This window comes from Canis lupus, chromosome 28 (assembly GCF_003254725.2).
Source record: "Canis lupus dingo isolate Sandy chromosome 28, ASM325472v2, whole genome shotgun sequence".
Classification (NCBI taxonomy): domain Eukaryota; kingdom Metazoa; phylum Chordata; class Mammalia; order Carnivora; family Canidae; genus Canis; species Canis lupus.
The window spans coordinates 7,970,588-7,984,405 of NC_064270.1; the positions used below are offsets into that span (position 1 = coordinate 7,970,588).

Here is a 13,818-nt window from a genome sequence, read left to right on the forward strand (position 1 = left end):
AATCTCACATATAATAGAAGCCTGATGAATATTTGAATTAATGAATAACAACTATTTAATAAAAGGAAAATCTCTGATACTAACCATTTAAAAGTAAAACACTAAACTACTTATCCTGCAATTTAATGCTAATCATTCCAATGTTTAAATGCCATTTAAAATAGTTTATCTTCAACAAAATAGTTGAAATGCTATGATTGCTTTCTATAGGTCCTCTCTCTTCACCAAATCGTCCATTTTCTCCTCTATCCATCTCTTTATTCTTTACAAAAATGGGTTAAAACCTTTTTTAAAAAATTAAATCCATTTAAAAATTTGATGAAATCTATGGACTCTTTCCCTCCAAAAAATACACATAATCATCGAACTCACATACAGATTCTAGGAGTACTTAGCACACCCACTGACTCTGAGGGGTATGATCATCAAATTAAGAAGTTACATTTTATAATATATCCTGGCATATAAGTATATCCATATTTTATGACTGTATCTGAGATAAGCTCTAGCAATACTATTATTCAGTTAAATTATCTTATAGAATCTCTCTGTTGGAGAGTCAACTTTTGTGAACCTAATAACTGTTTAAGACTTCTGGGACCTCATTTGCCATGCCCTGCCACCCCATGGTATTAATTTACTTTATAATAAACTACTCACATGCTGGGAAGTCAAATTTGATTATAACAAACTCCCTTAAATACTATAGGTGAGAAGGAAGCAAAAGAAAGGTAAGGCTAGAAACTGGTGGTAATGGGAAAGAGGGGTGCCGATATATCAAAAGAAAGCAAAAAAGTTGAAGACATACTCTATTTTATCATTTTTGCGAGACACCAATAATTCTAATAATTTAAACTAATTTAGGCAAAGGAAGATAATAAGAATGAGTAAAGACAACTACAAACTGCAGGAACAATGGACTCCCTGTACAGTGTGCTAGCTTCATCCTCTACGAGCTATAAATGGAGCAGTTGTAGGATAAGCAATTGAAAAGATACATAAGAGAGGGGAAACATGTCTCCAACAGAACTGAAAGACTTCCAAAGCAGCCAACATCTTGAAAGTAGTTGGATTTTTATTTCCGAAGACAAACCACTCAAGCTGCAACTTGTAGATAAATTTTTTGTGAAGAGTTTCAAAAAAAAAAACGAAGTGTCAAAGTGTACTTTCACATTAAGGAATGTGGGCTTCTCTCTTCCATCTCACAGAAATAAATCTTGAAAATAGTCATCAAATTCTTCTTCTCTATTTAAAAGAAAAAGTATACATATTGATTAAAATCAACAGTTATAGAAAAAATTACTGGGTGACGTATGTGATTAATGAAAATAAAATATTTTAACTTAATATAATTTGCTGATTTTTATATATATTGATACATTTCATGATACAGCCAATCAAAACTAAGAATTAGTTTTTGGAATAATCATAACTATACTCAGACTGATTAAATTTAAAATGTTTTACATGTTGTCACCTCTCCCTAAATGTTTTTTTTCCAAAGATTTTATTTATTTATTCATGAGAGACAGAGAGAGAGGCAGAGACATAGGCAGAGCAAGAAGCAGGTTCTCCACGGGAAGCCCAATGCAGGACTAGATCCCAGGACCCAGGGATCATGACCTGAGCCAAAGGCAGATACTCAACTACGAGCCACCCAAGCTCCCTCCCTAAATGTATTTTTTACCTAAGATTTTTACCTTAAAGTATATTCTTTGTGAAATGTTACTGCTTTTCTTTACTTTTTTGGTGGACTTTGTAACTTATCTGTTCATTCTCATTCCAAACTATAGTCTGATCAAGAAATGAATGAAAAAGAAAACTATTTTCAGGAAAAAAACAAGTCTTACTCCTAGGAATGGGGAAAACCTGCTTAGGCTATAGGTTTTTATTGCTCTGAGAATAGTAAATATATTTGTAGCAGTAAATATCATGTCTCAAACAATGAGTCAAACTCTGAAAGGAGATATGAAATTGTATTATATAATATGTTAAAATACTATGAAAACTGTGTCAAGTACGAAATAAATATTAGCGCTGGGAACCAGAGTGGTACAGGAAAATACGACAGGGTTTCAAGTCAGAGAGTGTTTAAGTCCCAGCTCTGTCACTTATTGGCTTAGATGAGCAGGTTACTTAACTTCTCTGGGCTCAGTCTCCTTATTTATTCAATGGAGAACATTATATTTCTTCACAGAGGTGCTGTGAGGATTCAATGTATATACACGCAGCTGTATATTTGTATATTGTTGTATATTGTTTTCTTCCTTCTGGGATAGGGAATTATGCTGGAAAATCAAATTGAGTCTACCAATCTCTTCAGAAAAAGTTTTTATTTTTTTATTATTTTTTATTTTTTTAGAAAAAGTTTTTAGATGAAGGATCTATAATGGCACTACATTATCTGGTTTCAAGTAACTGTGAATGCATAAAGCCATTATACCCATGTTCAAATTTTTTAAAAAATTACAGAATCAGATAAAGTTGATTTAAGAATAATCTTCAATTTGGTATTCCCCATGTTATTGTCCCTTCTTCCCCAATATGAAAGCAAAATGCAGTAAAATTTTAAAAATTGAAGAACTTAAATATAGGAAATTAACTGAATTTCTGTGTAGGTTTAGATGTTTAGTACTTGATCAATGTCAAGTATTTGTAAGGTCACAAAGAGTGCTGGATTATGAGTTTTCTTAGGATTTACTCAAGTATCATCACTGCCTAAAAAGGTGAGCTAATCTTAAGTTCTGTTCTGTCATTTTCAACGACAAAGCTCCTTAATGGGAAGTTATACCATTAAAAGTTTAGTCCACTGTTTAATTAGAATAGCAGAATTTTATTTACAGTGAAAACTTTTTTATAATCTGTTCTATAATGATTACACATTTAGGAATTCTTTATTTGGCTAGGGGGAGAAAAGTTAAGGTCACAGAAAAAGTTATCTTCTTTAAAGATTATTAAACACACCTGAATTCTATTACACTGAGAACATATCATAAATAGCAAGATGTTTCATAATCAGCTTAAATTAGTGAATTATGATAGATTTAACAGGTGTCTTTCCATTATGAACCAATATGCCTAAAGACTAAAAAATGGCACTAAAATTTATTGAGAACTTATATTTGTAGGTATTGTACCAAGTGCTTTACCTTCTTTATTTCATTAAATCTTCGTAATAAACTCTATGCAGTAGTTATTATTTTATTGTCTTTTAACAGATAAAGCTCAAGGGCTAAACATCCCTGCATATGACAAGAGTTGATAAAATTTCAGCCCACATCCAGACAGCTCTTCCAACCCAAAGCAGATAACAATGTGCACACTGAGTTATCTGTCTTTGGGGGGCTAAGGTAGCTGTTGCCAAGTAAACTTTTACCCATACGTAGCTTCAAGGGGCTCCCTGTACAAGTTTATGATGATCAGAATATCATGAATAGGCTGCTCTGAAGTAGGAAACAGCCCTTCTCTGAAGGATTCCAAGCAAAGACCAGAGGGTCATTTGTCAAGGTGAGCTGAAGAAAGGTTTACTCACTGAGAGGAAGCTGGATGAGTTAGCTATTTATGGCCACAAACAATGACTTCCGGGAATAAACTCTGATCTTACCATGCTAGGCAGTCCTTGGCATTAAAAAGACATTCATGACAAGCTTTTTCATTAACTGTTATCAAGAATGGCTGTGGTTGTAGCTTCTTTACTGATGCAAAGGGTATACATTATCTATTAGTATCAGGACTCACTGTGATTTTTCATCTGTCTCTGGTAGGGGGCCCTTCCAAAGTTCAGAATCTGAAGTACCTTCTTCATCAGAATTTCCTGTTCATTTAAAAAGAGATTTTTAAAAATGTATTATATTTAAAACACATTTTGAACTACCCACCAATGCAACTAAATTAACCTCAGATTTAACAGCAGTTTATTTTTAACATTTATGGCTCTGAGGACGTAATTCACTCTTTCAGACCAATAAATTCTTTTTTAAAAATAAATAAATAAGCTGAGCTATACCCAAGAGTCTCAGCAAAAAAAAACAAAGAAAGTCTCATGGGAAAATTCCCTAAGTTACACTGAGTTAAAGTAGCAATTCCAGTATTAACTTTTAAAAAGGAACTATCTCTTGCAATACAATTGTCTTTTAGTTTCTTCTTTCTGTTGGCATACAAAAGACATGCAGGTTAAGATTTGGAGTATAGGTAGAGTATATTTACATTAGGATCAAGAACTCAAAAAAAAAACTAGTATGTAGGACTAGCTAGTTAAATTATAAAAAATATTGTCAGATGCTTTTAAAAATTGATGCTGATTAAATTAATTAGAAGAAGTTGGTTTCAGTAAAGAACTAGGCATACTCACATTGTTAGGAGTAAAAATTATGTAAACTTTTCTTTAGGAAAATTTAACAATATGATCAGTTTAAAATGTACATATCCTTTGACCAGCAATGCTGCTGTTAAGGATTTAATTATTTACTTAGAATAAATAAGCACCTGAGATACATGTACAAAGACATTAATTATATAACAACAAAAGAAAAACAACCTATATCCCACCAATTAGGGATTAAGGATGGTTAAATTAATATTATACAACTGTTTAAAAAAACCTTAATTAGCATATCTATATGTATTACCATGGAAAAATGTCTGTGCTGTATCAATTTTTTTAAAAGTTACAGAAAGCAAAAAAAAAAAAAAAAAATTACAGAAAGCATTCATGGTATAATCTAATTTATGATTACATATGTGTATATAAACTGTAAGTCTATAAGGACCAACCAAACTTAACAGTAATTATACTACCTGTGGGCCTGGGATACTTTCACTTTATCTTAAGTATTTCCAAAATTTTTTGTATTTTAAACAGTAATCATGTATTACCCTTAAAAATCAATCAAAATAATAAAGATATTTCTATTTCTTAAATATAACAAAATAGACATGTTTCAGAAAATCACCCTGTATTATTGAACTAAAAATTATCAAACTCTGAAAAATGTATTACCAGGCAATAAAAGTATATGCCATAAAGTAATTACATTACAAATAGCTCCTCTCCAATAAGTTAGTCTCAAAAAGAACGGACACAAATTTGGCCTGTCAATACAGCATGTCCTTTACTTAAACACACATAAAAATAAAACAGCATTGATTTGCCACAGTGGTTTTAGCCTTTTACCTGTTGGACTTTGATCCTTGAATCAATATGCATGTCTGAACTTTGGTCCTAACTGCATCTATTCTGTCTAGCATAAATTTTAACAAAAATGACAGGGGAAAAAAGAAAAGGCAAGAGGTTGTACTTTTTTTTTTTTTTTAAGGAGGGAGTGGGGGAGGAGTAGAGGGAGAAGAAGAGAGAGAATCTTAAGCAGGCTGCATGCCTAGTGTGGAGCCTAAAGTGGGGGGGCTCAATCTCACAACCCTGACATGATGACCTGAGCTGAAATCAAGAGTCAGATACTTAACTAACTGAGCCATCAGGCGCCCCAGCGGTTATATTTTTAATGATATACAGAGAAAGACAGTAAAAAGATGGTAAGATTATAAAGCCTTGGGAATCAGATTCCCATGCAATGACAATCAGCACTGAAACTGCCAGTGTCTCAAACTGAATGTGTTGAGAAGAGAGAATAAGTGTTCTACTCTTATTTTTATAAAAACTCACTAACATGAGATAAAGCACAAAAAAACTAATTAGGCCTAATGGTTAACATTACAGTGTTACCCTGTTAATGATGTCAGAGAACAAAACTTCTGCAAGATCTTTGAAAGTGGGCAGCTAATTTTAAAAGGCCTTACAACCACCTGTCCTCTTGTTCCCTTTCAAGAGTATTTCCCACATGCCAGCTTCCCTGCACTAGTTTTCTGATACCAGATAACCCAGTTTTACTAAAAGATCAAATCAGTTTAGAATATTCTAAAATAACTCTCCTTGAAAGATTACATGCTTTAAAAGTAGCCAAATATTATTAGAGAATCAAATCTGAAAGACTGGACTACATGGCCTTTAAGTTCAACTCTGTGAACCTATACCATCCTAGTTCCTGGAGAGTGGCAGCAATTAGAAACCATTCCTAGGGTAGCTGGTAAGGCCAGCCGGAGGTAGGAAAGGCACTGCTAAGGAAATCCCAATGAGAAGAACAGGCAATACAAAGGGTGCTCTTGTATTAGTGTCAAAGCTGTGCAGCAGTTCTTAGCAAGTGGGGATCAGAATGTAAATCACTGACTTGCTGTGTGGGATTCTGCAGGTCTTTAATCTAGCCCTCATATAATGATTGAGTCTCTTACTGCAAGAGAGTGGCTGTTCAATCTATGCTTAAACACCTACTTCCTGAAGCAGCCCATTCCTCCATTCCTTTCCTCAGATAGTTCTGACAAGTTTTTCCTTAAATTAAGGCAAAAATCTGTCTCTGGGCAATTTTTATCCATAGATTCTAGTTCTGCCAAATAGTCATCAAAAATAAGTCTCCTACCCAAAAGCAATTTACAAACATCTACAGTTTCCATGTCTACCTCCTTACCCTTTCCCTCCCATTCCTTCACTTTTCTCCAAACTAATCTATATTTCCTTCAACTTTCTTCCTATGACACAAATTCAAGTTCTGTCAATGCCTTGGATATTCATTCTTGACCCGCTTTAAGTTTTCAATGTTCCTTTTAGCAATGTGATGCAAACTGCATACAATTTGAATTGTCTGAATAATGAAAACAGACCGGTCATCTTGGTTTTTCTAGATATTATATTCTAGATATTACCTAAATAACTTGGGTTTCCTGAAGAAGTGGCAAGTCTACAATTATGGTAACAAATGAACAGGTCCAACTTTTACAAGACTTAACTTTTGATATGACCAATTTTAGAGAACAAAACACAGAATCTGTTTAATGTCTGTTTTTTTTCTTTTCTCCAACAATAATAGCTGCAGGTTATCAAGAACTTACTTTCTGCTGGACACATGCTTTACATATATATTGATTTATTTGGCTCTGATAATAATAAAACAAAGTTAAGTCTCTATATCCATTTTACAGATAGAACTGAGACACAGATCAAATTATTAAATGCAGATTTGTAGAATGTATCTGCCAAAATTAGAGTAAAAAGAATAAATTTACATTTGATTCACTGATGAACAGTTATTGATGATATAGGTAAAGGGGCACAGACTTTGTGGAATTATAAATCTGTGTTTCATCCCAATTTTGCTATTAACCAACTACTAGATTTTAGGCAATTTATTTAAGTCTCTGGGTCTTGGTTCTCCTATCTGCAAAATGGGATACCAAATGCCCATTATTAAGATTAAATGGTGTAACACAACTAAACCACTTGCCATTGTGGCTGATGGAGTAGATAATCAACAAAGGCAAGTTAAAATTACTTTTCCCCACAGAAATAGGGTTTTTCTTCATGGATTTGGTTTCTATAATCCATATGTTAAATAATGGTAAAAGAGAGCATTATCCAATTGGAAATGGAAGATTATATATATATAGATATACTACTTTGGCCCAAATAGCATGAGTCTATCTATCAGTCTCATGCCTAGTTATGTTCTAGAAACTCACATTTTTACCTAATTTAGGAAAAGAGCTACAGATCAATTAGGATTCACATGGGAAGAAACAAACTATCAGTGCTTTAGAACAATTCAAATATGCTGAAAACAAAATTGGTATGAGCAAAATAATTTATAAGGAATATGTTGTATTCCTAAACTAGAGGAATGCCTCCACTGACACCTCCCTCTCCATTCAATCTTTAAACGATAAATATCTTAAAACTTCTCTTTTTCTATTTTTCACAGTGCAAAATTTCTGATTACCGACCACTTAAAAATTCTCCTTAAGTGGGGATCCCTGGGTGGCTCAGCGGTTTAGCGCCGCCTTCAGGCTGGGGCGTGATCCTGGAGTCCTGGGATCAAGTCCCATTTCGGGCTCCCTGCATGGAGCCTGCTTCTGCCTCTGCCTGTGTCTCTGCCTCTCTTTCTCTCTGTGTCTCTCTCATGAATAAATAAATAAAATCTTAAAAAAAATTCTCCTTAAGAATTACATTAAAATGCTAATAATATTTCTCTCTGAATGGTGGGATTTGGAGTAATTGCTAATTTTTTTTCTGAGTTTGCCACAGTAAATATAACTTTAAATCAGAAAAAAAAATCTTAAGTTTAGAAATTTCCAAGCCTAGAAGTCTCAAAAAATAAGTCTAGATATTATAAAATAAATTAGATATGTTATTGAACTGCACTTTATTATTAGCCCTAACCCTACTGCAAGGTCTTTAAGAAATCTGATACTGTATTACTACTGAGATGCAAGGCTACTGCTTGTTGTATCACAGGTGGGTGCCCTCTTTTATGAATCCACAAGAGAGTCTGCTTTCTGGAAAAAGGTGATCATATGCGTACAATAAATCATTCTATTGGTGGTTTCCTTCTTTGTTTTGGTTGTTTAGAATAATAGTGACATATGTGTGATCTACCTATGTAATTATGCAGGACTTTTTGGTAAACATTTGTCTGTTAATTTTACCTCAAGCTTTACTTTGCTATTCTATCTTATTTTTCCATTATTCTGATTTTACTTTTTAAAATTCTATTTTACTGTATATATATATTTATAAATCATTTTAATGTTTTTTAGAATGTTACAGGGAAAAATAATAAAATCTGTGGCAAATACTCAATAAAATCCAATCTGGTTTGACATACTCTGGTGAAAACAACAAGTACTTCTTAAAAAACGATCCAATTGTGGGCAGCCCAGGTGGCTCAGCGGTTTAGCACCGCCTTCCGCCCAGGGCGTGGTCCTGGAGACCCGGGATCGAGTCCCGCATCGGGCTTCCTGCATGGAGCCTGCTTCTCCCTCTGCCTGTGTCTCTGCCTCTCTGTGTCTCTCATTAATAAATAAATAAATAAATAAAACTTAAAAAAAAACCAAACTATCCAGTTGTAACTAGTTGCCAACTTTTACTTTCCATGCACAAACCACATATTTCATTTGATCAGTCAAAATCACCAAATAACAGAGATAACTCAGCATACAATATAAGTAACATTTCTTAAATCTTAATCCTCTTCTCCAATTCTTTCTCCATTCCAACCTCATTCTTCTACTTTTCTTTCTTTATATTCTATAAAGTGAAATTAAAGTGTATATCCATTGTATTTACTGAAAAAGAAATTTTATGTTCTTCTATTTTAAAATAATAAAGTTTAATAAGTTCAAAATTGGGGAAGAAATCATACACTTTTGTTATTTTTTTCTATGACTTAGTACAAAAATTAAAAAATAATATATCAGAGCAAGTCACAATTGATGAGAAACCCAAACTGTGAATAACTTGAATCTATATATTTTTATTAAATAAATACTAGATACTTACTGTTTACACAACTTTCTGATTTCTTTGAGGATGAATGCCCTGAAAGGAAAACAGCATTGTTTTGTTAAAAATCATTTTGCAGTGGTGTAACTAACAGTTACAGCTGTAACCAGAATTCTTCCTAAGACTAGTTTACATAATCTTCTAATCTTTCATGTTCCTCAAAAATCTCTCTCTAATTAAAATACCTCTTTTAGGGATGCCTGGGTGGCTCAGTGGTTGAGCATCTGCCTTTGGCTCAGGATGTGATCCCAGAGTCCCAGAATCGAGTCCCACATCAGGCTCCCTGCATGGAGCCTGCTTCTCCCTCTGCCTGTGTCTCTGCTTCTCTCTCTCTGTGTCTCTCATGAATAAATAAACCAAACCTTTAAAAAATAAAATAAAATACCTCTTTTAGGCAGAGATATTTTATGCCTAGAATATATAGCACAAAGCTTAAAAAGTAATGAACACCTGTAAAAAAAAAGAAACTCAGGTGCTAAAAAAAACTTCATAGATTAACTGCAATATAAGTATTTTATCTATAGCAATGTTCAACGTCTGAAAGCAATTTACGAATACTAATTTTTCACAATACTTTTTCATATACAGATGAGAATTCTTAGTAACTAAAATTCATACAAATATTATTCATAAAATAGTTTCAGTTCTACAATAGTTACCCAGTGAGAGAAATAGAAAGAAAAAAGTACTAAAAATCTACTAGAATAATTTTAAAAAATCACTCTAGAGTCTCCTGTAATAAGACTACAAGGGAAATAATTCTGAAGGCTGATAAAAAAAAAAAAAAAAAGACAGATAACAGATGGAGAGTAATGACCCCTACAACCTCCTTGGACAGGAGATCTCATAAACTGAAGCTGACGCATAAATGGCCCCTTTCAGGCCCAATGAAGAGGGTGTCAGAAGTATAGGGTAAAGACTCCACAGGAAGCCAAGGCCTGGACTACAGCAACTACTTTAGGTTATTGCTTCTTTTTTGGTTTTGTTTTGTTTTGGGGTTATTGTTTCTTCACTCCGATTTCCTACTTATCAGAAAGCAAATAAAAACATAGCTAAGCTGGTGACAAATTCTTCTCTGTCATATGAGAAATATAATACCCATTCCAAATGTCTATAGGTAAAAAAAAAGATTAGGCTTACTTTGGAGGCCTAAGGATATAACTGGAATCAAAGGGCAGAAACTGCAGATTTGGGCTAAATTAGTTAAAGAGAAACTTGCTAGGATTACAACTAACTGAAATGTAAAAGGATATTTTGGATGGTAGTAAGTTCCTCTTCCCTGGAAGCAAAAGCAGAACAAGTACTTGATATAGAGCCGTACATCTCAACTTTATGGTGCGTATGAATCATCCCAGAACCCGGAATAGTAATTCAGGAGATTGGGGAAGGGTCTGAGATTGTGCACTTCTAACAAGTTTCCAAGTGATGACAATGCCAAAAGACCATACTTTGAAAAGCAAAACCACAGAGTATCTTTTTGATCATGAACCCAAGGCTGAATTCTGATGTTCCTTTCAATTTGAGAAACTACTGTTTCACTGATTGACTCACTCACCTAACATTTATTGAATGCCTATTATGTGGAGAAAGCACAGTGCTTAGAAACTGGAGACAAAGACTTAAGTCTCACAGTTCCTTCCTTAACAGAAAAATTATTCCGAGGGTGAAATGTATTTCTAAAGGAGAAGTGCAGGGTGCTACTGGCATGTGTAACAGTGACTTAACCTTGCTTAGAAGAGTGGGGTGAAGGATGTCAGGAAAGGACTTCCCAAGGAAGTGAGTTTGGGGATGCAGTGGTAGTGGTAGGAGCGATAAGATCTTCTACTTTCTGCCAAAAAAATTCTATCTAAGTACCTTGTTCTGCTTAGACCTGCCAAAGCAGACTGGTCCTCAAAGTCAAGTTATTGATCTTACATTTTCTCTCTATTCAGTCATTTAGCTAACTAGCTATCCAATTATCCATCCACCCACCCATTTACTTAACACTTTATATGGTAGTAACCTGACACTACAGGAATAAGTGGGATCACACAGGGAGAACAGAGAGAAAGAAGAAAAGTTCAATAAAAGCCTTGGGCAATTCCAACACTGAGGAGGACCTATAATCAAGAGGCAGAGGAGAAGCCAGAAAGATAGGATGAAAATCAAGAAAGCAGACTGTTTTGAGAACTTTCCTCAACAGTTCAAATGCAGCTATTAAGAATTTATTAATTACTATTCAAGTTTGGGCCAAATTAAGGTGGTCGGGCAGCCTGGGTAGCTCAGCGGTTTAGTGCCGCCTTCGGCCCAGGGCATGATCCTGGAGACCTGGGATCGAGTCCCATGTCAGGCTCCCTGCATGGAGCCTGCTTCTCCCTCTGCCTGTGTCTCTGCACCCACCCCCTCTGTGTTTCTCATGAATAAATAAATAAAATCTTAAAAAAAAAAATTAAGGTGGTCTGGCTATAAAGTATCACATCAAAATCAAGCTAGTTCCAGATGATCCCAGATACAATGATATTGCAGAGTTCCCATTGGTTTTCCTTAGTTTGCTAAAGTGTTGTCATTTTCTGCTTTACACCATAGAAGTTGAAAAAAACTTTATCCTGTACTCTGCTATCAAAGGTGCTCTAAATAAAGAATAAATGAGAAACAGTTATCTCAATTCCACTCTGCTTTGATTCTCTATTCCTGACATTCTGAAATAATCTTCAAAGTCTTTCATTCTCTCATTCTTTATTATTTACACCTAACATGTGCTAGTGGGGTGCTGAGGATACTAATTGGAAGTACTAATTTAAATTCATGGTCAGGGATGGAATCAAGAAAGGATCAGTAACATTTAAACTCAGACCTGGAGGATGAGTTAGGGTGGGACCTGGCAGTGGGGGAGGGGTTAGAAAGAGAGGAAGCAGTATCTACATATTCCCTAAATGGAAAGAAGTTTGGCGTTTTCTAGAAACTGAAAGGCTATGAGCATGGAGTGTGAAAGTGAGGTGGAGTGTGGTGAGAAACAAGTGTTGTATGATGGATCATACAGAGCACCTGGGCTTTGTGCAGATTTTGGTACTATCCTAAGAACAACAGGAAATCACTGCTTTATTGAGAAGGCATTAAGGGAAGGGCAGGTGGGATGACAACACAGTGGCAAAACTAGTAAGGACAATATAGCAGTAGTCTAGATGAGATAACATGGTGGTTTGAATTAGGGTGGAGAGAACTTGAGAAATACATACTCTGAGGGTAAAACTGACAGGATTTAGTGACAAATTAAACAAATAATAAGAGAAAAGATGTCAAGGATAATTTCCAGATATCTGATTAGTTTTTAGGTTGACAGAGGTGTCATCTACTAAAATATGGAACACTACAGGGAAAACGACTATAAGGAAGATCACATGCATATGTATGTATAATCTGAGGGGTCCAATCCTATAACTGATCCTGAGTATCCAGCTACCTAATTGTCTGCTATGAAGGTACTAAAGAAGATTTTACAATGTAGGAATTATTCTTTAATTTGGAATATGTAGTGATTAACATGGTATCATACTATGATATAAATATAATATTATATAATACAATAATGAATACAACAAAACTCTCAAGTACGATACATTAAACATTTTTAAAACAAAAATGTTTTAAACTCAAATGGAATTTTCACATTAATTAATCAAGTTATTTTGGAGTTGGGAAATGATTAAGATAGACACAAAAAGGCATTCTGCTTCAAGTACCATTTCCCAATTGTCAAAAACAGTATTTTCTCCTCACCATCTATCAGTATCACCAAGTTTTCCACTTGGTGATATTATATGCTTGAATATGTTAAGATTCACTAGAAAAGTACATGTAAGAATGAAACCTATCTAATAATCTTCATAGCTGGAGCAAGGGAGCCCTCTCCTGTCCAAGTATTGTGTTAACATTAGGCTTAATCTAATATAGTCTACCATTAGCTTCATAATTTAAGTTCAGTTCACTCTAAGTTATAGCAAATTTGACTGTATTATGGCCTGAAAAAGAAACTGGCAGTAACCTTCATAACAGCTAACTATGCACCAAGCACTGTGCAAACTGCTTATATGCATTATCTCATTTCAACTTCTGAACATTCCTATGAGTTAGGATCTATTGTCATGACCATTTCATATATGAAGAAATTAAGGCTTAGAGAGCTTAAGCAGTACTGAGGAAGAAGTGAGTGAATGACTGATGGATTTGAATTTAACAATTATTTACTAAGCATATGTGCACAGCACCATGCTAGGTTCTGAGGACACACATATATATCAGGCTCCATGATTTCAGAAGCTCATAGACCATGGTAATGAAATCCCAGTACTACAATTTTACACGGACTTATAGATGATGTAATGTTTTACAGTGTTCAAAATGCCTTTCACATTCTTACTTGGTTCTCCACAAATAAGCTCAAATAGTACAGAAGCCAG

The 13,818-nt window shown here is 34.4% G+C and overlaps 1 protein-coding gene across 6 annotated transcripts in view; it reads right to left on the bottom strand.

The window, feature by feature from the left end:
* Positions 1 to 1,057: 1,057 nt before the first annotated feature.
* Positions 1,058 to 13,818, bottom strand: part of LOC112672086 (protein FRA10AC1) — a 38,108-nt gene continuing 25,347 nt past the window's right edge. For all 6 annotated transcript variants that reach the window (XR_003144019.3, XM_049103034.1, XM_025466568.3 and 3 more), the window contains 3 exons: positions 9,380 to 9,418; positions 3,739 to 3,814; positions 1,058 to 1,245 (listed from right to left, as the gene is read on the bottom strand). Coding sequence is in view for 5 of the 6 variants with exons in the window: in XM_049103034.1 (XP_048958991.1) it covers positions 1,203 to 1,245; positions 3,739 to 3,814; positions 9,380 to 9,418 (158 nt within the window). In the remaining variant the exon portion in view is untranslated. The remainder of the gene's footprint in view (positions 1,246 to 3,738; positions 3,815 to 9,379; positions 9,419 to 13,818) is intronic.